This window comes from Orycteropus afer, unplaced genomic scaffold, assembly GCF_000298275.1.
Source record: "Orycteropus afer afer isolate SDZICR_OR568_19922 unplaced genomic scaffold, OryAfe1.0 scaffold00234, whole genome shotgun sequence".
NCBI lineage: Eukaryota > Metazoa > Chordata > Mammalia > Tubulidentata > Orycteropodidae > Orycteropus > Orycteropus afer.
This window is the reverse complement of record NW_006921821.1, coordinates 1,921,782-1,946,370: the sequence shown is the minus strand read 5'-3', so window position 1 is coordinate 1,946,370 and position 24,589 is coordinate 1,921,782. Positions and strand designations below refer to the sequence as shown.

The window sequence follows — 24,589 nt, the reverse complement described above, 5'->3', positions numbered from 1 at the left end:
TCTGCTGTGCATGGGGTCGCTATGAGATGGAAACAACTCGACGGCACCTAACAACAACAACATCACTGCGGAAGTAGATCACCCCATCTTCCTTCTGAGGAGTGGCTGGTGGGTGTGAACCCCAGCCTCTGGTTAGCAGTCAAATGCCTTAGGCACTATGCTACTACAACTCCTCTATGGAAGGAAGATGGGGCAATCTACTTCTGTAAAGAGTTACCTCCTCGGAAACCCAGTCGAGGTCGCTGTGAGTTGCAATCAACTGAATGGCAGTGAGTTTGCGTTTGGTTTTAAGGACATACCCAGGAAAGTTCCGAGCTCTTTGTGTGAGCATAATCTATTGGTAGCATAGTGCCTAAGTGCAAAAAGGGCAAGGAGGCCACATGTTCTGACCTCCTCTAATCCCACAAGAGGAAGACAGGATTACTAGCAGTAACCCAAAGCCTATTCTTACAAGGCCAGACATGCTGCCTCCCTCCAGCCCTTTCTCCAACTGTTCCTCCCAAAGCACCCACCACCTCTCTCCTGGGTTCGATAATTCTCTGCAGTGGCCACACAGAGCTCACAGATTATGGGGTTTATTAGGGAAACACCACAGGCTACAATTCAAGTTCAGGAAAAAATGCTCAGTCTCTCCCAGCCCACCGTTTCTCAGCTAACAGTCTCTCAGTCTCTTTCCCAGCGGTGCTGGTCCTTTGGTGTCTCACTCAGCAATGCATGTCTCTTGTGTCTCTTTCTCAGCAATGCGTGTCTCAGGAGCATGTGTCTCTTTCAGCAGCACCTCTTCCTCAACCAGCAGTCAGAGAGAGTTCTGCCTCTAGGAGACCTCCTTTTGAGCCTGGCAGAGTGGCCAAACTAGCCAATCATGGCATCAGAACTCTAAGCAACTGAGAGAGAGTGCGAACCTCCCAGAACATTGTTTTGTGCCACTCCCAACAGAAATACTCTAGGTGGGCGACTTTAGCAATCAGGATCTCCTCAGTTGCTAATAGCAATTCCCACCTTGGAGTTTACAAAGACTTATGGGTAGAAAAGCCACACTAAGGAATTTACTCACCACACTAAGGCACTTAACTGCTAACCAGAAGGCCAGTAGTTCAAACCCACCAGCCAGTCTTCGGAATGAAGGTGGGACAATCTACTCCTGTAGTGATACCACCTCAGAATGCCAAGGAGGACTTGCTATGAGTCGGGTCCAACTCAACGGCACATAACAACAACAGCAATCTACTTTCAACCACACTCTTCCTGAGGGCAAACTGTCCCTCCCTAAGTATGTCCCAGAATTTGTTTGTGCATAGCTACATTACTGGTTTAATGATCACAAATAACTCAAATGGTGACATGTCAGAACTCAAAATAGAATTAGGGCTCCCACTATAGACTGCAGCCTTCTACATACCAAGTGCTTCAGAATTTAAGCTATAATACACCATATATGGGTGATAAAGTACCATTGTTGCTTAAATACCAGAACTGTCCTCAGTGCCAGCTCTTGCTCAATCTTTGCTAGACTTCAAGCCCAGAAATAGTTCCCAGGGAATGGTGCATCCAAGCAGAGCTCCCCAGTGGGACCTGATAAAGCCATTGCCATAAACGGGCCTACTCTGAAAGTTATTATTTGAAAACTGCTTAATTTAGGGCTGGCTGTGTATCTAGTTGGGAGCTCTGGTGGTGCAGTGCCTAAGGCATTTGACTGCTAACTAGAAGGCTGGTGGTTCAAACCCACTAGCCACTCCTCAGAAGGAAAGTTGGGCAATCTATTTCTGTAATGATACAGCCTAGGAAACCCAAGGAGGGGTCAGATGAGCTATGAGTCGGATCCAACTCCATGGCAGTGGTTGTGTCATGTTGCGTTGTGTGTCTAGTTACAGTAGTAAAAATAACTCTTGGATATTGTTAGATTGTAGAAGAATTTGAGGGAAAAAAAAGAATAAAAGTACCCACCAGCCACTCCTCGGAAGGAAGATGGGGCAATCTACTTCTGTAATGATACTCTCTGGGAAACCCAAGGAGGGGTCGCTATGAGTCGGGTCTGACTCAATGGAATGTAACAACCAACAACAACAACAGCTAAATCATACTTATGTGCGTTCCCATGTTAAAAACCACTTGCTGTGGAGTTGACTCCTACTCACAGCAACCCCATGTGTGTCAGAGAAGAACTATGCTCCTTATGATTTTCAGTGGCTTATTTTTCAGAAGTAGATGACCCGGCCTTGTTTCTTTATCTCCCTAGAGAGTAGCATTATCATCCCTCACCACCACCACCCCCCCAAACAAGATTATGTAATTGTAGATAGGTCAATTACTAGACTGGGAAGTCTGCTTCAGAGAGTCATGGCCTTGAGTGACACATTAACTGGGAAGGAGAATCCGGGAGCTAGTGAACTTCTTTTAGAGATTCTTCTTAGTACTCTTCCAGGAACATAAGATGAGCTTGTAAGATCATGTTCACTGTTTTGCAACAGTATTTGCATATGGAATGGTTTTAATGAGGCTTAAGAACTGCTTATTGTTTTTTACTCTTAAGTAATGTAAACTTTTCCCTTATTTCCCTTACTCTTAAGTGATACAACTTTTCCCTTACCCATAAATATGCTAAGGTAGCCATTTCCAAATATAAACGGAAACCCCTGTGGTAGCATAGTGCCCAAGGCATTTGACTGCTAACCAGAGCCTGGGGTTCACACCCACCAGCCACTCCTCAGAAGGAAGATGGGGCTATCTACTTCCGCAGTGATGTTGTTGTTGTTAGGTGCCATAGAGTCATTTCCAACTCATAGTGACCCCATGCACAGCACTATGAAACACTGCCGAAGAGCTACCACCACACACACAAACATTGTTAGATGCTCTTTCTGCATCTTGGACCTTGAAACAAGGAGCAGTGCAGGTACGGTAACAACCCTAGGTGAGAACGTAACCACAGAAGAGCCATTATCTTAAGGAATCAATTATAATTAAAATTAATTTTGAGTAGTCGTCCAGGGGGTAAATGTTACTTAGATCATTGTGAGTTCAATTTACCTTAAATAAGTCATCAGCATTTAGCAGAGAGTAGAAATTGGTTAGAGGTGAAAGATTATCAATTATATATGCCAGTTCTGCTGTTATCAGAATACCTAATCACATACAAGTTAAAATTGTAAAGCTATGAGTGATATCCATTATGTTTAATAAGAAGTGTTAAAATATTTGAAGCTTCTTAGAGTTATCTTAAATAGGGCTTTGAGCCTGTTCAAATCTCTGATTTTAAACATATTGTTACTTGATGTAGAGAACATTAATAACATGTTTTACGGACTTGAGCCGAGGTGGAAACCAGCTTTAAATCTCTCACATCACTTACCTCTCGTGCGTGCATGCATGAATACATACATGGATATGTGCATACATGCATGGGAAAAGGCATTTGGCAGATTATGATTTTTCAAGAGTAACTAATGGTTTGTTATGACCCAGTCTTTCTGTGCTCATTTCTTACTCAAGAATGCCGTTTTTTTCCCCATTTCATATACTAAATATGAGGCTTTTCAATGTAGGCTTTTCTAAGGGAAAAGAAAGGAATGCCGACAAGTCCTTCATGCAGACTGAGTTTCTCAATGCATATGAATAGTAGAGCTAGCATTCAAATCAAAATCTCTGGGTCACCAAAGCCCTTGTCATTTTCATTTACTATACAATGTACAGTTACTATTTCTCCCTAGTTACTATTTCTCCCTAAAGTAAGCTATAGTTGACTGCAGGACCTTCTAACTGGTCAGCACATCCTCTATGGGTTCCCTTCAGTCCATCCTCTATAAGAACTGAAATAATTTTTTACAGTGAAGCATGTCTTTCTCTCCTTTAAAACACTCCGTGACTTCTTACTGTGCATTGGATAAAGGTCCTTCCTGACTTGGCCCTTCTTCTGTTTTCAGGAACATACTAGATCCTACCCAAGTCATGGCCTAAACACATGCTGTTTCCTGAATCTGGAGTTAGGAAGTCTCTCCTTTCTACCTACCCAGCCTAACTTTCTACCATTCTAATCTCAGCCTAATGTCTTTTTATGGGGGAAATCTTTCACTGATCCCTCAGACTAAGCCAGGTCCCAGGCCATGTACTCTCATAGCTCTCTGTCACTTTCCAACTTGTCAAAATTATGTTTACATAATTATTTGTAATTATGTTTCTGTTATTATGTTTACATAAATATTTGTTGACTGTCTTTTCCATTGTCTTTAAGTTCCATGAACCCAAGGACCTTGTGGCTCACATAATTACCACTACATCTCTAGCACTTAGCACAGTGCTTGGCATATAGTGGGTATTCTGGGGAAAAAAAAAAAAAAGCCTTGGAGAAGTGAATAGACTTCCTTGAAGAAGGGCCATTTTAGTTGAACTTTGGAAAATCAGTAAAATTTGGACAGTTAGAGATGGGCAGGAATGAACAGAGATTTCTAGAAGATGAAATAGCTCACTGTTCTAATAACATTAGACAAGGCTTTATTAAAATAAAAATTTTAAAAGGCACTATGGAAACAGTTCCGACTTCTTGGTTGATCTTGACCTGTGGTCCATTTGTTAGCTTGGTAAGAGTTAAATACATTTTGCTCACTTACTTTGCAGGCCACGTGGCAGTATGTATGGGCTGTGGTATGGACAGTGCCTCCCTGGAGTCCTGGAATTGTGCCCTGTGTTCTTGGTGGAAGGAACTCTTGGGGATATTCAAAATGTATACTATGTGGTTTCTGACCAGAAGAATTTGTAATCTAGTAGAATCAATTTAAAAAAAAAGATAATATCATGCACATAAAGACAAAACAACCTCAGCCTGCTTAGGAAATAACATCATGAGGCAAGTAAAAGCAATTTAATTTGGAGAAGTAACAGCCGAGTTATTTGTTACCCACTGACATGCAGAAATGATGGGGAAACTGCATTTCAAAGGCTCTGTTTATGGGAAATGCGAGTGCAGTTTTGACAGAGATTGAAATCTCTAAAGAGAACGTTACAGAACAACTTGAGAAACTCAAGTATGGTAAATCACGGTGAATGGGCAGCATTCATCCTGAGGTTCTAAGAGAAATAAAGTGTGAAAGGGGGGATTCTGACAAGGGTGTACAATATATCCTTCACCTAGCCCTGCTGTAATGTGGTGCCTGCCTTTTAAAAGGCTTCCCAGGCAAAGTCCAAGTACCACAGGAAAGTAAACCTAATCTCCTTTCAGGAGGAGATGACTAAAAGCCTGATGTGTGTAGAATGACTGACCATGAATCAGTTCTGTTGTAGCATCTTTCATTTGGTAAGCTCCAAGGGCTTTGCCGGCAGAATTGCTTATAGCTCCCCTCTGTGAAATAGCTATGTGTACACACCAGCTCTCCTAATAAATACAAAAACCATAACAATCCACACATTCCCAGGGCCCTAACAACTCACCTCCTCCATGACATGGACAAAATGTGTATAGGAAACTTGGGGTTATAAAACAAAATGTGTTCTAGGAAGCTAGTTCTTAAAGTTGATCACCATGAGGAAAAATTCTAAATGCATATGGGTCAGTTCTTGGGGTTGGGCCATCAACTGTAAAGATTGTGAGGAGAAAAGTGTGGGGGTGTATTATGCAGTGTGTGATAACAGTAGTAATAACTGATATTTGTCACTTATGAGGTGCCAGACTTCTTTCTAAATCTCTTTATATATATATATATATATATATATATATATAAACACACACATATATATGTGTGTGTGTGTATAAAATGTATTTTATTGTTGTTGAGAATATACACTGCAAAACATACACCAGTTAAAGAATTTCTGCATGTATCATTTACAGACATTGATTACATTGTTTGTATTTTTTTAATGCCCGTAGTAATCCTATGAAGTATGCACTGTGTATCCCCATATTACAGATAAGGAAACTGAAGCACAAAGTGATTAAGTACCTTGCCAGAAATCACAAGTGGCAGAGCTGGAATTCTAACTCACACACCTGACCCCACAGCTTATCACACACAGACCTGACCCCACAGCTCAGACAGACACCAACCTGACCCCACATTTCATACATAAGACCTGACCCTGCAGCTCATACACAACACACACCCGACTACAGCTCATACACATAGCCACTATGCACCATATTCTCCTTTGAGCAGAGCAGGAAAGCATGGCTTCTGCCAGGTTATTTTCCATGTCTGGCACAGTTGGTTACCAAATTTCAGGTGAATGTATTGAGCTCCAATTTGGTGTAATGCACTGGCATGAAATAATATGACTATCTCTCATGAAATTAAGTAAAAAGCCCCATTAAGACAGGAAAGTTAGAAAATTTACACCAATTCCTTTCTAGTTTTTGTCGAAAACAAATGAAACATTTATCCAACAGGATGAACTTCAGGGACCAATGTGAAGTTCTGGATTTCACACATTAGCATATTAAGTGAAGCCATTCCAAAGCAACTCCTATCAGTCATCAGGAAGGTCTAGTTTAATCCTTACAACAGCCTGCTTTGAGGCAGGCACGATCATCCACTTTTTATCGATGATGAGGACAAGGCTTGGTAGAGTGATTAACTTGCGTGTAGTCACATGGCAATATTCTCTTACTGGATGCTCCAAGTGCAGATGGAGGACTTAAGGAATGCATGGAAGATGACTGAGGTTAGAACCATCACCAAAGGCTGGGTTGCTGGTTTATAACCATCATTTGTCAATGTTGATGTCATAGGCAGCCTTTAAGATCTCAGGGTTTATATGTGATTTAGTGACGTTGCTAGAAGTTCTAATCCAACAAGTAATTTCTTATAGTTCAAAGAACTCTGTATAAAAGTCTCAAACCTTGGCTAATGCTTCGTATATGTAAATGATCAAATAAGTTAATGAGGTTTACTGTAAATATAAAGAATTATAAATCCTTCCCAGTTTCAATAGCAAAATAAGAAGTTTAGAACATGTGTTCTAATGAAGGAGCCCTGCTGGTGCAGTAGTTAAGTGCTTGGCTGCTAACTGAAAGGTTGGTGGTTAAAACCTACCAGCTAGTCCACAGGAGAAAGATGCGGCAGGTCTGCTTCTGTAGAGATTTACAGACTTGGAAACCCTGTGGGCTAGTTCCACTCTGTCCTATGGGTCACTATGGGTCAGAATCAACTCATCAACAGAGTTTGGTTTGTTTTTGGTAGTATTTAATGCTTTGTTTACCTGTAAAACAGAGAATGTGGATGATCTTCATGTCAAGTACGGCTCTAAGCAGCACAGTATGTTGCTTTTTATAACTGTTGTTTTCTTTTCCTTTGCAGATGATCATTCCCGGGTGAGGCTGCAGACAATTGAAGGAGACACCAACTCAGACTATATCAATGGAAATTATATTGATGTATGTATTTTGAAACTATCAATAAACCCAGCTGTTCTGACATAAACCAGATCACATGTCTGCTCTAAAACTGATGGATACACATTAGGGCAGATGCAGGAGAGACATGATAATGTCCTATATACCTACATTGCAGAACTTGGCAGGGAAGATATGGTCACTCCTTTGCTCAAGCCAGCCTATTTGTGGATGAATTTCTCTGTAATATTTTGTGGATTCTTTGCTTTCCAAGCTCATGTGGACTAAGAAAATGCTATTTCCATTTTTTGTCAACAACTTGGATTATTTGACACTTAAAAATCTGTTTCCATATTAATGGGACAAAACTCTGTAATTCCTAATATGGTGATTTGCAACCTCTTGTCATTGCTACACTTTTAAGTTGCCTTCAAAGTAGTCTGCAGCTGTTAACCAGGACTTCTAATGCAAGCAAGACATGTCATTAAATATGTAGGCTGTTTAATTATTGAAGACTGCCTCTTTGTTCATTCTGCATCATGTTAACTGAATGTTTTACATTAGAATAAATTCTTTAGAAGACAGCATGTTTTCAGTTGAAAGAATGAATGAAATCAAAAGTAGACTGAAAATCAAGGGAAAGTTGCCATTACCTTGAAGGCCCAAGTTTATATTACACAGATATCTGCTCCCTTGTAGTTTAAAGGCCTGCTCTGTGTTTGACCATCTTCTTATCTCTTAGTGCACTAGTACTATCATGGACAGGTTTTATCCATATATATGGATTTCTTGTTATCTATGTTGAGTATTATTGGGATGCTACCAACAATCTCTGGGAAAGAATTATCTGAAAATAACTGAAAGTCTTATTTTTAATGTGAATTGGAAAGAAATGCTTGAAATATTTAGTTAGTTTGGGGGTAGGTTTTAGGGAATGATTATTTAAACAATAATCCATAACTCATTTATCAAGAAAATCCCTCTAACCATTTTGACAATGGCCAAAATGTACCCAGCACAAGTTTTTGTTTGTTTAATTAAAGCAGAATTTCTTTTTAAGGCATATTGTGCTTATTCTTTCATTTAGTAAATGTTTTAGTGAGAATACCTTATGGGAGTACTCAGAGATGTACAAGACTTGTTACCTTCTCCCAAGGGCTCACAATTTAGAATCTGAAATATAAAGGCAATATCCTCTCCAAGCCCTCTTGCCACCTGGTCACCTTGAAAACGCCTTCTTTTGGGAGGTGCCGGTGGAACCTGTTCACACTCCAGTCCTACCTCCTAGAACACCTACTCGGTCCTTGAGGACAGGAACAGTGTCCTACTCGTCTTTGTATCCTCTGCATCTGGAACATGCCTGAAATAGACTAAGCACTTAGTAAGTGCTTGATGAGTAATTGACTGATGGAGTAAATGTGATCAGACTAGGTATCATAGGGCTGGGATTTGAGCTAAACTGTAAAGAATGCATGAGTAGAGATATAGGGGAGAGAAGACATTGCACCCTGAGGAAATAATATGAACAAAGATATAAAAGTAGGAAAACATAGAATAATGAGTTTTGATTTTATTTTGACAGAGAGAATAGTTGATATTCAGGGCCCCTTTATGCATTTGAAAAAGCCCTGGTGGCACAGTGGTTAAACATTTGGCTGCTAACCTAAAGGTTGGCAGTTCTAACACACTAGCTGCTCTGCAGAAGAAAGACATGGAAGTCTGCTTCCATAAAGATTTACAGCCTTGGAAACCCCATGAAGCAATTCTGTGTTACCCTGTAGAATTGCTATGAGTTGGAATCGACTCCATGCCAACATGTTTGGTTTTACATTTTATGTATTCAGTCAGCAAAATCTTACTGAATATCTCTTTTTTGCCTTACTGTTCTAGGTGCTAGAATTATAACTGGAAAAAAAAGTCATATTTAGAAACAAAAAAACCCTGACATAATAGAACTGATTTCTAATCAGGAGCAATAGATAATAAATAGAATAAAAAATAAATTCTATGTAGTATGTCAGAAGGCAGTATATACTATGAAGAAAAACAAAGCCATAAAAGGGAGAATAAGGAGTACCAGGCTTGGATAGACTGGCTGGAATAAGTTGATCTGAGAAGGTGACACTTGAGCCAAGTTGATGAAGGGTGGACCCATGTACATACGTGGGAGGAAGAGCATTCTAGAATGAGAAAAGGTCATGTGAATGCCTTGGTGTGGCACATGCCTTGGCATATTTGAAGAAAAGCAAGAGGCAAGTGCCGGTGAATTGGTGTGAAGGAAGAAAGTTGTAGATTCTGAGGGACAGAGACCAGGGTACCAAGTAATGTAAATAGTTGAGAAGACTTTGGCTTTTGGTATAAGTAGATGGGCAGTCACTAGAAAGGTTTTGAGCAGATGAGTGACATCATCTGGCTGCTGAGAGGAGAGTAAAGTATAGGTAGGTAGGTGTAGAAACAAGGAAACCTGTTAGATGGCTATGAATTAATCAGAGAAGATGATGGCTTGGCCTAGGCAGTAGCAGTGGAGGTGATGAGAAATTTAGCATTCTGGATATATTTTGAAGATAGAACCAAATGGATTTGTTGACTAATTAGGTAAGGAGTAGTAGAAGGAAAAAGAGTCAAGGATGCTTTCAAGATTTGGAGTTGCCATTAACTAAGAAGACTGTAGGTGGAGTATATTTGGATGGCGCACAGAGAGAAGATGAAGAGTTCAGCTGTAGACATACTAAGCTTAAACGTGCATATTAGATATCCAAGCAGAAATGTTGAAAAGGCAATTTGATATCAAGTCTGGATTCCAGGGAAAAGGTCAGAGATAGAAATAAGAATAGAGGAGTCATCAATATCAAGATGGTCTTTAAAGCCTGTGTGAGATCACCAAGGGAGTGATTGTAGATGCAGAAGAATTTCAAAACCTGGGCATTCAAACATTGGCATAAAGGAAAAAGAAGCAGGAACCAATGAATGCAACTGACAAGGAGTGACTAGGGAGGGGGGTAGGAAGAAAACCTAGAGTCTGTCATATCCTAGAAGCCAAGTGAAAAACATATCCCAAAGGAATTAATTGTATTTATATTGCTGGTAGGTTATGTAGATGAAGATAGAGAAATGGCTATTGTACTTAGCAGCACATAGGCCTTTGTGGACTGTGTAGATTAATTCAGTTTAGTAAATGAGTTCCTCCTCCAATATGCTAGGTACCTTACTAGGCCCTAGACAAGGTTCTGGCTCTTATGGAGTTTACAGCTAGTAAGAAATGAGTGATTGTCTAAATCATTCTAATTAATATTGGTAATGATTCTATTATTTGAGATCTACAGCTGGTCAGTTATATAGAAGTATGTGTTGTGTTTGTTTTTGTTGGTGACTTGTTTTTCGAGCAAAAAATCTAATAGATAGACATTTAATTGTTTGAGAAATCTGGGTTTCCTCTCCCTGTTTCTGTATGCTGTTTTTTTGCTGTCTTGAACCCAGTATTTTGTGTAAATTTGGAAGACAGAAATGGCGAACATTAAGGTCTGTGGTGATGTAATGTGTAATTTTCCCTGAGTTGGTTTTATCCTTCTTGGACAATTCTCCAACAGTATTTTTTGCTCCCTGTTTTCTTTAGTCTGAATTTTCATCTTCTTCCCTTCTTATGGGAGCTTTGGTGATGTATGCCGAAGGCATTTGACTGCTAACCAGAAGACTGGCAGTTCACACCTACCAACCACTCCTCCAAAGGAAGGTTGGGCAATCTACTTCCATAGTGATAGCTCTTCAGAAACCCAAGGAGGGGTTGCTATGGGTCAGATCCGACTCGAGGGCAGTGAGGTTTTTTTTCCCCCCTCCTTATAAGGGTCATGATAAAAGGAATGAGTCAAGCAGAACTTCTACCTCTTTAGTTTCAGACCCTTGCTACAGCATTGTGTCATGGCATTAACAGTGGTTAAGAATAGTTTTTAGTATTACTATTGATATAACTGTCCATACTGATATAACATAGTATGTGTTAAACCCTTGGCACGTTGTCAATAACATCCCAACCACAAATGAAATTCTATTGCACATTCTCAGCCTTTTGCACCCTAATAAGAGTTGTGCTCATGTTATTACAGAGGATCTATAAGTTGTTAGGGTTTACTGCTCATCCTTCATCTCCTAGCCATGTAGGGTTAAGTTATCACACTTCCTGTGAAAGATCAGAACTGTTATATTTGAAGCACCATTGCTTATTAAGAGAAACTGGGCTTAATAATTGACCTTGCAAGTGATGCAACTCTTGGTATTTGTATATGCATTCATTTCAGAAAACTTAGCATGTGACTTCTGTGCTGGTTAATCAATTTTCAGTTTGTCAGATATTCTTTCTCATTTATTTTTAGGGTTATCATCGACCCAATCATTATATTGCTACACAAGGTAAGTTTATTTCAGCTTTGCCATTATGCTTTACCCTCCCCCAGAAAGTAGGGTGCATTGCTATAGCACCATTTACTGTAGTTCTAGTCATCTATACATACATCCTTGTTTTCAGTGTGTTCATTTTGTTAGAACATCATGTTGAGATCATTAGAAGAAATGTGTTCATTAATTCATAATTGGATTTAATATGACTACCTTAGGAATTAATTTGATGTTAGAAAAAATAGATACATATTCATAGATGTGTAGATATTCATTTAATAAATATGTACTGAATATTGTCTACACTAGGAGCTCTGATGGCATAGTGGTTGAAGCATTCAGCCGTTAACCATAAGGTTATCAGTTTGAACCCACCAGCTGCTCCACAGGAAAAAGATGAGGCAATCTGCTTCCCTAAAGATGTGTTGTTGTTATGTGCCTTCAAGTTGCCCTCACTCACAGTGACCCCTCCTTGGATTTCGAAGGCAGTATCACTATGGAAGTAGATTGCTCCATCTTCCTTCCGTGGAGTGGCTGGTGAGTTTGAACCACCAGCCTTCTGGTTAGCAGTCAAGTGCCTTATGCACTATGCTACCAGAGCTCCCAAAGATTTACAGCCTTGGAAATGCTATGGGACAGTTGTACTCTTTCATATAGGGTCACTGAGTTGGAATCAACTCAGTAGCAGTAGATTTGTTTTTTTGGTTTGAATATTCTCTCTACAAAGAACTGTGCAAGATACTGTTGGGGGTACAGGCTGACTCTGGCAAGCATCCCCCTTGCACATTGACTGTGGTTTAATAGGGGAGGTGTGAAGTGACCTGTAAATTTTGGTGCAGTATCAGTTGAAAACTTCTGTGAGAGATACAGATAAAATGTTAGAGAAATCCAGAGAATAGTTACTTTCAGGTGGGATGATCCAAAAACAGCTTTGTGGTAGAGGTAGAGATTGGGATACTTTTAAATGAGGGAAACATTATGAGCTCAGATCTGAAAACAGGAAATTAGTTCTCTCAGGTAGAAAGCAATTGGTGGATCACCTTGGCTAAAGGAAAGCTAGAGAAAAGCCTTAACAAAGCTCATGACAATGTTGTTTATCATCATCATCATCATCATCATCATCATCATCATCATCATCTTCATCTTCCCCAATGACTATGGGGCAAGTCATTGTGCAGAGTGAAGGTAATGAGAGTCATGAGGTTTTAGGGAAGTAGCCATTTTAAAGGATGAGTTAGAAAGTCAGTCATAGTTGAATTGAAGGAGTGGTGTTAAGAAGTAGAGAGGACCCAATTAAGGTTGAAAAGCACACATTCTCTCCTTTAGATAATTTTATTTTTCTACTACTACATTATATCTAAGAAACAGGAGTAGGAAAATCATAGAACCTGATCTGCCAAAGATAAGGGATTGGCAGGGGATGCACAGGAGAAAGTTTAGGAGCAAAGGGATCAGAGGCTGATAAAGCAGTGTTTGGAAAGGCTAGACTTGAAGGCTGGAGAGGTTGAGATGTCTAGTGGACCATGAGGAATAGGAAGGAGCTCAACATGTTAGGAGAAAATTCAGTTGTTGCCAGAGCCAGAATTTCAGTGCTAGGAGCAGCACTGCCCAGAGCTTCATGTGGTTTGTTCATATTATATTGGACAATGAAGCCCTAGAGCAGAAAAACTCTAGGTTGTCTGAAATGAAGCAGCTGTGGAGACTTAGCATTCCTAGTCCCCACAGGTGCCATGAAAACCTTAGTGGCGCCACACAGAGTCCCCAGCCTCACATGGGCACTAATGAATACAACCCTTGGTCAAGGTGACCTATCAGAGTGTGCTTCCTCCTATGTGAATGAAGTCAACAAGGGCTCTTTGCATGGTTGATTTGCCACTCAGATGAAATGTTGTATGTGGAGTGCCCAGTTGAACCTGGCAGAGAACACACCAGGAAACACATATTTTACACATCAGGAGCTAGGGTCTTAGAACACAAGTGCCCAACTCATGTTCTTACCCATGCGGGCAAAACAGGGACATGGACCAGGAGCTCTGACTCATATACTGTGGTCTTCGTTTGTACCCTGCTGCTTCTAAATGGAGTTAATCAATGCTATTAAAGGAACCCACTGTTAGTTCTGTGGAATCCATATTGATGGCTTTCAGGATATTCTAAAGTAAGGGTCATAACAGATTTAATTTAATAATGTAACAGTGATCTGAAATTGGCAGCTTTTAAAATTTATGTGAAATGTTGATAATAAAATATACAAAGTATCACAGAGATTCTTATTTATCCAGTAACTTAACAAGTTGAAAGAAAGCATGATTGAATAAGTTCAATCTTATTTGAATTTGCAAGACTGAGTACCTCTAGATTAATATGAAGGTGTTCCAGTGGCATAGTGCCTAAGGCATTTGACTGCTAACCAGAAGGTTGGTGGTTCAAACTCACCAGCCACTCCACAGAAGGAAGACTGGGCAATCTACTTCTGTATAGATTTACCATCTCAGAAACCCAAAGAGGGTCGCTATGAGTCAGAATCAACTCAATGGCATTGAGTTTAGATTTTGAGATTAATGTGACTACATACACAACGAGCTAAAAATAGAGATCAAAACCCCCCAAAGTCCTTTGTGGCCCCTCACCTGCTTTCCTTTTGTTCATTCTCTCTGCTCCTTTATTCCTGAGGGTGATTATTGTTTAAAGAAAAATACTAGTAAGGAAGTTGTTCTCTGGCCCCTATGGAATTGGTTTGAATGATGTTTAATTGTTCAGTAGTCCTTTTTGGTAGCATTCAACCTATCAAGTGTTACCAAGCAGATACATTTTTAGGCTACTAAGAAGTGACAAATGCTCTCCATTGTTAATGACTACCTATGAGTCGAGTCTGACCCAACGGCATATAACAACAACAAACAACAAACCAATCAGAACAGAGGCACAAGCTGCAGTCACCTGTTCCCTCTCCAGGCCCAGGGCATGCTACAGATAGGACTTTCAAAAGTGGAAGTACTGACATCAATGTTGTTGGGTGAAGGGGAGCGGGAAGAAAATGAGCAAGTATCTTAATATCACGGTTTGTCAAGGCATGCATATCTTATTAAGAGTAATACATTCAGTCCATGATGTTCAGATTAGGAAATTAAAATCATTTTTCAGGTATATACCATGAGCATAATTTAACCAGTGGCCTCAATTTGCCAGTAGTAAAGATATCTGACAATCTGCACTAATTAGTTTGGACAGATAGAATATGTTCATGAGTTGCCTTCATTAAAACTAAAAAACAAAGGGGGGAAAAAAAAGAAACCTCTACTGTAAGAGTCTAACAAAATGGGTGGTAAAGACTAACAGATAGATGCAATTTTAAAATCTCTCCTCACTTCTTTTTTACCTCTCTGTTTTACACTTACATAGTTCTTTGAAATCTATTCACAGCAGGAACCCATGAAACTACATGAATGGTCCAATTTACTGACAACCAGTTTTAGTCCCAAGAGTTAGAAATATACAGATCAGATTTTCACCAGGTTCCTTCAACACAGAGTGCATGCCATAAATTTATCTATTTGGCCTTTTTCATAATTGATTTTTCTACCAGTAACTGACTTTGACCTTGGGTGATGATGGCAAAGCTCCTACAAATTGAAGGGCCCACATTCAAGTCAGATTTGTTGTTGTTTTCATATGTTCTTAACCCTCTGCCTCCCCTCTAATTGTTTTCTGTCTGGTGGCTAAATATATTGATAACCCAATTTTAACTTCATCACATCTGACTGACCAGATATTTAATGAAATGGTAGCATTCAAGATTTACTATTTAGCAAACCAAGGTCAGGGGAAGAAAGTCATGTCTGTTACTGATGCTTGTGCCTAAACACAATGGTTCATGTCAGGGGCAGACTAGTGTGCAGGGGGTAGAGTCTCCCATAACTGGACATATTTCTTAATCTCAGTATAACTCATAGAGATCACACATGCCGTCAGCTGGTGGCAGCTGCATATGTGAAGAGCTGCTCCTGCACTGTCACTCGATGGAGCTGCTGCCATCAAGTGTTTAGTGACATACAGGGCCTTCTCTAGGCTCCTATATTTTTCATTGTTTAGTTCATTTTTAAAACTGACTTAAAGAGAGTTCTTCTTTAGATAACTTAGAGAAAGACTATGCAAGGCAATTGTCAGAGGAAATACTGGCAGTTTGTGATAAGCATGGCTTGTTCAGAGCCAAGTTCCATGCCTCACCTGTGTACTGGAGCACCAGGCAAAAATACTGGAAGATGCTTGCTAGAATTTGCCTATCAGTTCTTCAGGAAGAACAGATGTGCATCATGAAATATGGAGGTCACTCCACTGAATTTGTGATCCTCAGACCCAGACGGTGCATGGCATGTGACTGGGTAGTTCATAAGAGGCTGGTGAAGGGAGAGATCTCTGTGGGTGGAGGTGGTCAGGTGGAGCTTGGGAATGAGCGGATCTTCAGAGAGCATGGAAGGAAGGCTTTCATTGTCAGAGACCTGGACAGAATGAGAGGATCTCAGAGTTCAGGGGATTCATCAGGGGACAGAAGGGAGGTCTGATCTAAGGTGACCAGGTTTTTAACCTTGTGGCATCTTGGATCTTCTCAATTACTTGTTGGAATATATTTTCTCGGAAAAATTCACATTGACCCAGCATTTTACATAGAATTTTAGTGGTTCATGGACTCACTGAAGTCAGATCATTTTTGTTATTGTTAGCTGCCAGTTAGATATCCCCCAACTCATGGCAACCACGTACACAATGGAATGAAATATTGCCCAGTCCTGCACCATCCCATGATCAGTTGAAGATCAGTTGTGATCCTACAAAAAGGGTATAGGGACAGCATCTTCCTCTGACCTCCTCTACTTCACAAGGGGGAGACAGAATCACCATCAGCAGCGCAAGGCTGATTACTGTGAGGCAGAAGTCAGACATGCCACCACCCTCCACCCTTTTTACCGGTTCTGACACCAATCGTCCCTCTCACAGAACTGTCAACTTCTCTTCTGGATTCTATGATTCCTTGCAATGGCCACACAGAACTCACCGGCAATATTCACAATTATGGGGCTTATTAGGGAAGTAGCAGGCTACAATTCAGGTTCAGGAACCTCAGGATACAATTCTTCAATCAGGATAGCCTCCTTTCAGCCATGCCCTCAGGCACATTTCTCTTTGGCCCTTGGCCTCTTGACCTGACCTCTGCTCTTTTGGATAATTGTAACAAAGCTCTTTTAGCTTTGCTGATAGATACACCGAGGTGCACCCCACTCTGCCAGCAAGCCTCCTGCCCAAAGGCACAGCTTTCTCACTCCATGACAGGGCAAGCCCACCACTCTGTCTTGTGCCATTCTCTCCATTCTGCTGCCACTGTCTTTCTGCTGATCATCTTTGTTGGTTGTTCTGGTTACCTGGTGCCACTCTGACAGGAATATACCACAATTGGGATGGCCTTAACAAACAGGAGTTTATTCTTAAAATTTAGAGGCTTTAAGTCCATGTTCAAAGTGCCAGGCTCTGGGGCTGGGTGAAAGCCCCTCAACTTTGGAATCCAGCTCTGCCTCCTACTCCTGGCCACTGGAGCTAGAGGCATTTCTTCACTCAGACAGCTACTGGCTGCTACGACTGAGAAGCCCCAAGGTTGACAAGTAAAAAGACACAGTCCCAATGTTACCAAACCACATGGCAGGCCATTAACTTAAGTCCATTGTAAGTCCCAAGGTCAGCAGAGCATAGCAGGCTGGTGAGCAACGAAATGGCTACATGCAAGGTCCAAACGTGCCATAGGCTAGAGACCATTCCCAAGGCTTCTCCTTATATACAGGAAGCAGACAACATCCCAAAGGCAGCTACTCACCTGCTTGTGGTAGATCCCACCATGGAGTTGACTGCCAGTCTCATCATGAGGAATAACTACCACCAGCTGTCCAGCCACTCAACCAGGCCCAGCCAAGTTGACACACAAACATAACTACCACACTGGTCATCCAAGAAGGTCCAGCACAGGGTCTAAAGACATACTTCACATCACCTCCAGCTCTTCTCTCTTGATGGCAATGATATTCCCACTTTTGCCTCTGGGAGGGCTCATTTTAAGCCTAGCAGAATGACAAAACTGACCGATCCCCACATTAGGGTTCCAGACACCTCATTTCTATGGTCCCACTCCCACAAAGGTGCCATGTACCTTATTTACATTATTAGCAAGCTATCCAATCCCCTTGGTAGACCATAATAAGCACTTTCCATTTGTATAGTTCCACCCAGTAATCTGGTGGGTGTCACAAAGGCCATGGCTAGAAGAGCCATACCAGGTAATTCACTGCACCACAGATGATAGCGTTTTCATTTGCTGATTTGTGGAAGTAGATCACCAGGCTTTCCTTTCAAGTCTGTTTTAATCTGGAAGCTACCCTGAAACCTGTCCAGCATCATCGCAACACACAAGGCTCCACTGGCAGAGAGGTGCACATTAGGGGCACTGGCCAAAAATCCAACCCATGGAAGTCTACCACTGAACCACTGTTGCCCTCTGTAAAATCAGTACATGCCAAATTGAAGAAAAAAAAAAAAAAAACTTAGAGGGCCTAAGACAAAAGAACTGTTATGTAAAATGAGCACAGTTATTAAAAAGGCTTTGAATATGGGGCTTTGTTGAAAGGAAGAGAGGGAGGGAGAAAGGAAGGCTGTTTCTAAGCTGTGTGGTAGTGAAAATGTTGCTTTTAGAAACTTAGTTGGTATGGAGTTATCTGAAAGAGAAAACTGGTTTTGATTGATTTAAAGCTTTTCTTAAAGTCGGCGTTTTTATTCATCCATCCCTTCAATAAATATTAAATGTGTCTTATATACTAAGCATTGTGCTATAACTAACTTAATATATTGTCTATCCTCTGACCATTTTAGATATTGCTTTTCTCATTCCATAAACTGAGGTCTTGGGAAGGAAGGAGAGTTGAGAATAGAAGTAGTGTGCAATTCAGTGAGTGCAGTATACAGGAACAAGGCTTTCTGCATACTCATCCTTGGATACATGTCTAGGAAGGCATAGGTATGAATATTCCCCTTTACAAGAAGCATGGACTTTTGCTCTTTCCCTGTACTCAGTGTTACATACTACATAGCCTTTAGGGAGCTGGCTCCTAAAAATGACAGTTAATCTTTAGTAAAATGAAACAAGGACCCATTCCCTTCCTGCTAAGTTGTGATGCTTTCAACTGCAACAAAACTGAAAAGCATATTTTGTAGAATACAGTTACATCTGAAAATATCTTTTAATTAAAATTTTCTGAGATGTTAAAACTTGAACTATTGATTTTTAAAATCTAAAAATTTTATTCTTGAATATGAGTACAGTGAAGCCTACCTCATCATTTCTTTTTTTCTGAATTTTACTAACATGACAGATTGGCTACCTGATTGGGGTTTTGACCACAGTCTTCACCACGTCATGTGGAGTCTCTGTCACCATCAGCACTAGCTCCATGCAGCAGCCTGGGGGGCCCTGGCCTAGCAGGTTTCCCCGTAGGTGCCCACATGGAAACAGGGCAAACCCTGTGCCTCCCCCACATTTTCTTTTATGCTCTGCTCAGTGGTTCTCACCTTATGGAGACACAGAATTCCCTTCCATATCTAATGAAGTTTATAGACCCTCTCCTCAGAAAGAACATTTCATATATGCATATGGAAAGAACAGTTTATATAATCAGAGGTGGTTTATAAACACCCTAAATCCCATTTATGAATTTTCTTAGCTTCTGTGGACCTCAGATTAAGATCCCTGGCACTTTGGTCAGAAACTTAAGCCATTTTATGGTAAAGCAGAAAGCATAGACTTAATTGATATGGCTTCTAAGAAAATGACTTCTTAAAGTTTCAAAAATATTATGGATTGTTTACAAATATGTAAAATATAGTTCTGAGTGCATAGAATTATTTATTTGCCTAACTTCTTACTGAAAGACCCTGGAGTATTATTGTTTAGTATTTTATTCTCTCAGCATAGATTAACTCATTTTAGACAGTTGAAATTACTACCCTCTACATATCACATTCTCAGAACCATGGTCACTGAGACCCCGGCATCCTATTTGACTCCAGCTGGGTTTTCTGCCTCTGTGTTACTAGTTTGCACTTGTTCTGAAGGGTTTTCACCTTTGCTTTTCAACAATTTCACCATTTATGTTAGAAACTCTCAGAAAGACAAGAGACTAGAGTGGCACATCCGTAGCTTACATCTGTTTCTTAAAAGCATGATGTATTGGAAATGCCACCTTTGCTGAAGTCAGAGGACCTGAGTCCAAATCCTTGTCCTGTCTTAGAAAAGTTATATGACCTTCTGAAATTATTTAATGTAGAGTCCTAGTATTTGGTAAAGAGTAATAATTAGTGGTATAAGAACAAACACATAATTTATACTGCATACCAGCCAGTGTACTAAGTATCCTACATGCATTAACTCATTTAATTTTCACTGCAAATATTATTATCCCTGATTCACAGGTAGGGAAACTGAGGCATGGAGACATGAATGACTTTATAGGGTTACAGACCTAGCGAGGGGCAGAGCTGGATTCAGACCCAGTTGTTCAACTGCAGAATTGGAGCTTCTCATCACTTCACCCTACTGCCTGCCATAGGTGGCCATGGGGATTGAAATAGCTAATATACGTAATATGTGTATATCAGGATCTCTGGTAGCATACTGCCTAAGGCACTTGACTGCTAACCAGAAGGCTGGTGGTTCAAACCCACCAGCCACTCCTCAGAAAGAAGATGGGGCAATCTACTTCCATAGTGATACTGCCTCAGAAACCCAAGGAGGGGTCGCTATGAGTCAGGTCCGACTCGACGGCACATAACAACAACAACAACAACAATGTGTATAGCAGTGCCTGATACATAGTGAATGTCATATATGTGTGATAGGCAGGATAGCTTACACTTTAAGAAGATGGACTCTGGAGACATGCTGTCCAGGCTCAAATCCTAACTGACCCTCTACTGTGTGACCTTGGACAAGCTACTTAATATCTTTGTGCCTCATTGTAAAGGATGATGACACCTTTTAGGGTTGTCATACAGATTAAATGAGTTAATATTTGTAAATCAGTTAGGACATTGTAAAGTACCTAGCAGATGCCATATAAATTTTGCAAATAAGTCCCTCTCTTGCTGGCCTTGAAAATATCCTCAAATAACACACAGTACATCTTGCTAATTACCGATGTTCCTGTTTCAAAATGTTAAGTCACCTTGTCATGTGGAGTCTCTGTAGCCATCAGCAGTAGCTCCGTGCAGCTTCCTGAGGGTTCCTGGCCTAGCAGGTCTCCCCTAGGTGCCCACATGCAAACAGGACAAACCCTGTGCCTCCCCCACATTCTCTATTATGCTCTGCCCGATGGTTTTGTGTAAACCTCTAAATAGCTAGTGACATCAACTTTCAGTTCTCACATATGAATAAGCCTAAGCTATGCCTTTTTAAGCAGTCATGGACTGATTCATAAAGATGGTGACCTGTGGAGATCTGACTATCCAGACAGGTCCTCCACTATATGCCATTGACCTTATCACCAAGCTCAGAGATTCCAAATGGTCATTGTTACCTTATCAAGTCACATAGTTAAAGTTTGCACATACTGATTTATAAAATCAGATACCAGATATTTATTCTGTCCATCAGACAGAGCAACTCAGCCTAAAAGGGTGTTCCAGACAGCTAAAGAGGAATAAACATCAGCAGGGCATCAAAATAAAGGGAGTCACCAAGTTCATCCATTTATTCAACAATCATTTACCAACTGCCTGGTAGGGTGTGTGAGTAAGTGAATGAATGAATGCATAGTTATTTTGTAAGAGATGGAAACTGGGCAGTGGATTAACCCTAATAGACAGGAAGACTATATCGCACATTGGCCTGACAAAGCATCTACTTCCCAGGGAAGTTTTTGGGATAGTTATTTTCAGCACCTGTGAGTCTTTCCTAAATTGAGTATTGGTCAACTCCTAATCTTACAGACACTTTCTTTAGGGATGTCAGTAGTTCAGGGCACTATCTTTGGAGATGGTCCATCCTGTTAAAACAAACTTTGCTTAGCTCTGTACTAAGCCTGTTTGTATAAATCTATCCTCCATGTGCAGCTTATATAGTAAGTTTTATTGGTCTTTAATTTATTATATATATGTAATTAGTGTATAATTAATCAATAATTTGAAAAAAGAAAAACCTAAAAAAAAAGTTCCTGAATACTTTCAGCTAGGAACAAACTTAATGTGAAAATAATAAAATTGTGAAGAAGTGACAGCTTATAGTGGAAATAATTACCAACTCTTAACTATTGCATAACGTTTGAAATTTTGCTAGAGTAACTTCATTCTGTTTGCTGTTAATCTGTTTTTCTTCCACACTTCTTCCATGTATTCTGTGTGGTGTGAACTTTTTTTTTTTTTTTTCTTTTTTTGATTTGAATGAAAGTTTACAGAGCAAATTCATTTTCCATACAGAAGTATATAAATGTTTTGTTTTATGATACTGACTGCAGTCTTCATAATGGAGCAGCTTTCTTCTCACTTCCTCCCTGTAGTTATCTCTGCCATGTGTCCTACTTTCCTATGTATTCTTGCCCCCTGAGCTATCTGCCTGTAGAGATACTGCCCTTCTGTTCTCTCATGATCGATTGTTGTAAGGAGTGTGTCTACCTGGTGTAAATGTTCACCCTATAAGGCCTCTCTGTTGTTTGGCTGGAAACTGCAGGGGTGAGTTCAATTCCAGGCCTGAAGGGTAACTAGGGGCCATAGTCTTGTGGGTTTCATCAAGCTCTATCAGACCAGTAAACCTGGTCTTTTTTATTATTTTGAGTTTTGTTCCACGTTGTTCTCTAATCTAGGATCTTCTGCACTATTCCCTTTCCGAGTGGTTGACAGTGGTAGCTGGGCACCATCTAGTTCTTCTAATGTCATGCTCATATCGGTTGAGGTTCACATGTAGTTTCCTTGGGTTAATTGTTTCTGTGCCTCTTTGGTTTTCTTCATTCCTCTTTGCTCTGGATGAGGAGCGATCAATTATTTTGTTGCATCTCAGTGGCCTCTTTCAAGTTTTAAGACCCCAATCACTATTCACCAAAGGATGTAGAACACTATTTATATATAGAATGTTATACCAATTGAACTTGATGTCCATAGGTACAACAGCTCACTCCATCAGGGTGACTGACTGGGCCTAAGAAATTATCATAACTTTGTCTCCTGTTAGTTCTATTTATATGGACATCCTTATAGCACATATAAATACCTATGTAGAAATATTGTATGCCAACCTTATATGTAATCATGGTTATATTCCCTTTTGCCTTAACATACATGATCATTCAGCCTGTCTACCTATCTATTTACCCATAGATTAATGTTTGTTATCACTGATAACACAGTATTATCTTTGTTGTCTGCACCTCTTGTGCACCCCTCTGTGTCTTCCTGTTCCTTAGTGTTATTGTATTGGTCACTCGATGTGGTATATAGCCCTTCCCCTCACCCAAATCTATACCCGCTTCTTACCTGTCTAGCAATTTTCCCTCCCTTCCTCTCCTATCCCTGGTAACAAACAAAGTTTTCTTTCATATGTAAATCTTTCTTTGACTTTTTATAATACAGGACTAATATTATATTTGTCCTTCTACAGTTGATTTATTTCATTCAATATAATGTCCTCCAAGTTCATGCACATTATGTGATGTTTTGTAGATTCTACATTAGTGTTGCATAGTATTCCATTGTGTATATGTACCATAGTTTTGTTCTTGAGCACATAGTAGCTAAAGCAAATGGAAGAAAAGACAAGATAAAAGAGCTGAACAGAAGATTTTAAAGAGCAGCGTGAGCAGACAAAGCCAATTACTATATTGAAATGCGCAAAGACCTGGAGTTAGAAAACCAAAGGGCAATAACACTTTCAGTATTTCTCAAGCTGAAAGAACTGAGGAAAAAAATTAAGCCTTGAGTTTCTATGGGCAAAATATTGAATTATACAGGAAGCATCAAAAGAAGATGCAGGGAATACACACAGTCACTGTACCAAAAAGAACTGGTCAATCTTCATCCATTTCAGGTGGCATATGATCAAGAACCAATGGTACTGAAGGAAGAAGTCAAAGCTGCACTGAAGGAAGTGGCGAAGAACAGGGCTCCAGGAATTGATGGAATACCCATTGAGATGTTTCAACAAATGGATGCTCTGCCAGAGGCACTCACTCAGCTATGCCAAGAGATTTGGAAGACAGCTACCTGGCCAACTGACTGGAAGAGATGCATATTTGTGCTCATTTCAAAGAAAGGTGATTGCACAGAATGCAGGAATTATCAAACAATATTATTAATATCACACGCAAGTAAAATCTTACTGAAGATAATTCAAAAATGGTTGCAGCAGTATATTGACAGAGAACTTCCAGAAATGAAAGCTGGATTCAGAAGAGGACATGGAACGAGGAATATCATTGCTGATGTCAGATAGATCTTGGTTCAAAGCAAAGAATACCAGAAAGATGTTTACGTGTGTTTTATTGACTATGCAAAAGCATTTGATTCTGTAGATCATAACAAATTATGGGTAACATTGAGAAGAATGGGAATTCCAGAACACTTAATTGTACTCATGAGGAACCTGCACATAGACCAGGAGGCTGTGATTCAAACAGAACAAGGGGGCAGACACTGCATGGTTTAAAATCAAGAAGGGAGTGTGTCAGGGTTGTATCCTTTTACCATACTTACTCAATCTGTATGCTGAGCAAATAATCTGAGAAGCTGGACTATATGAAGAAGAACATGGCATCAGGATTGGAGAAAGAATCATTAATAACCTGCAATACACTGACAACA

At 40.2% G+C, this 24,589-nt stretch overlaps 1 protein-coding gene across 1 annotated transcript in view; it reads left to right on the top strand.

Annotated features, from left to right (window-relative positions):
• The window catches only part of PTPRM (protein tyrosine phosphatase receptor type M), a 1,084,438-nt gene that overhangs the window by 959,272 nt on the left and 100,577 nt on the right, over positions 1-24,589 (top strand). The window contains exons 21-22 of the mRNA XM_042782070.1: positions 7,287-7,363; positions 11,689-11,725. Coding sequence (XP_042638004.1) covers positions 7,287-7,363; positions 11,689-11,725 — 114 coding nt within the window. The remainder of the gene's footprint in view (positions 1-7,286; positions 7,364-11,688; positions 11,726-24,589) is intronic.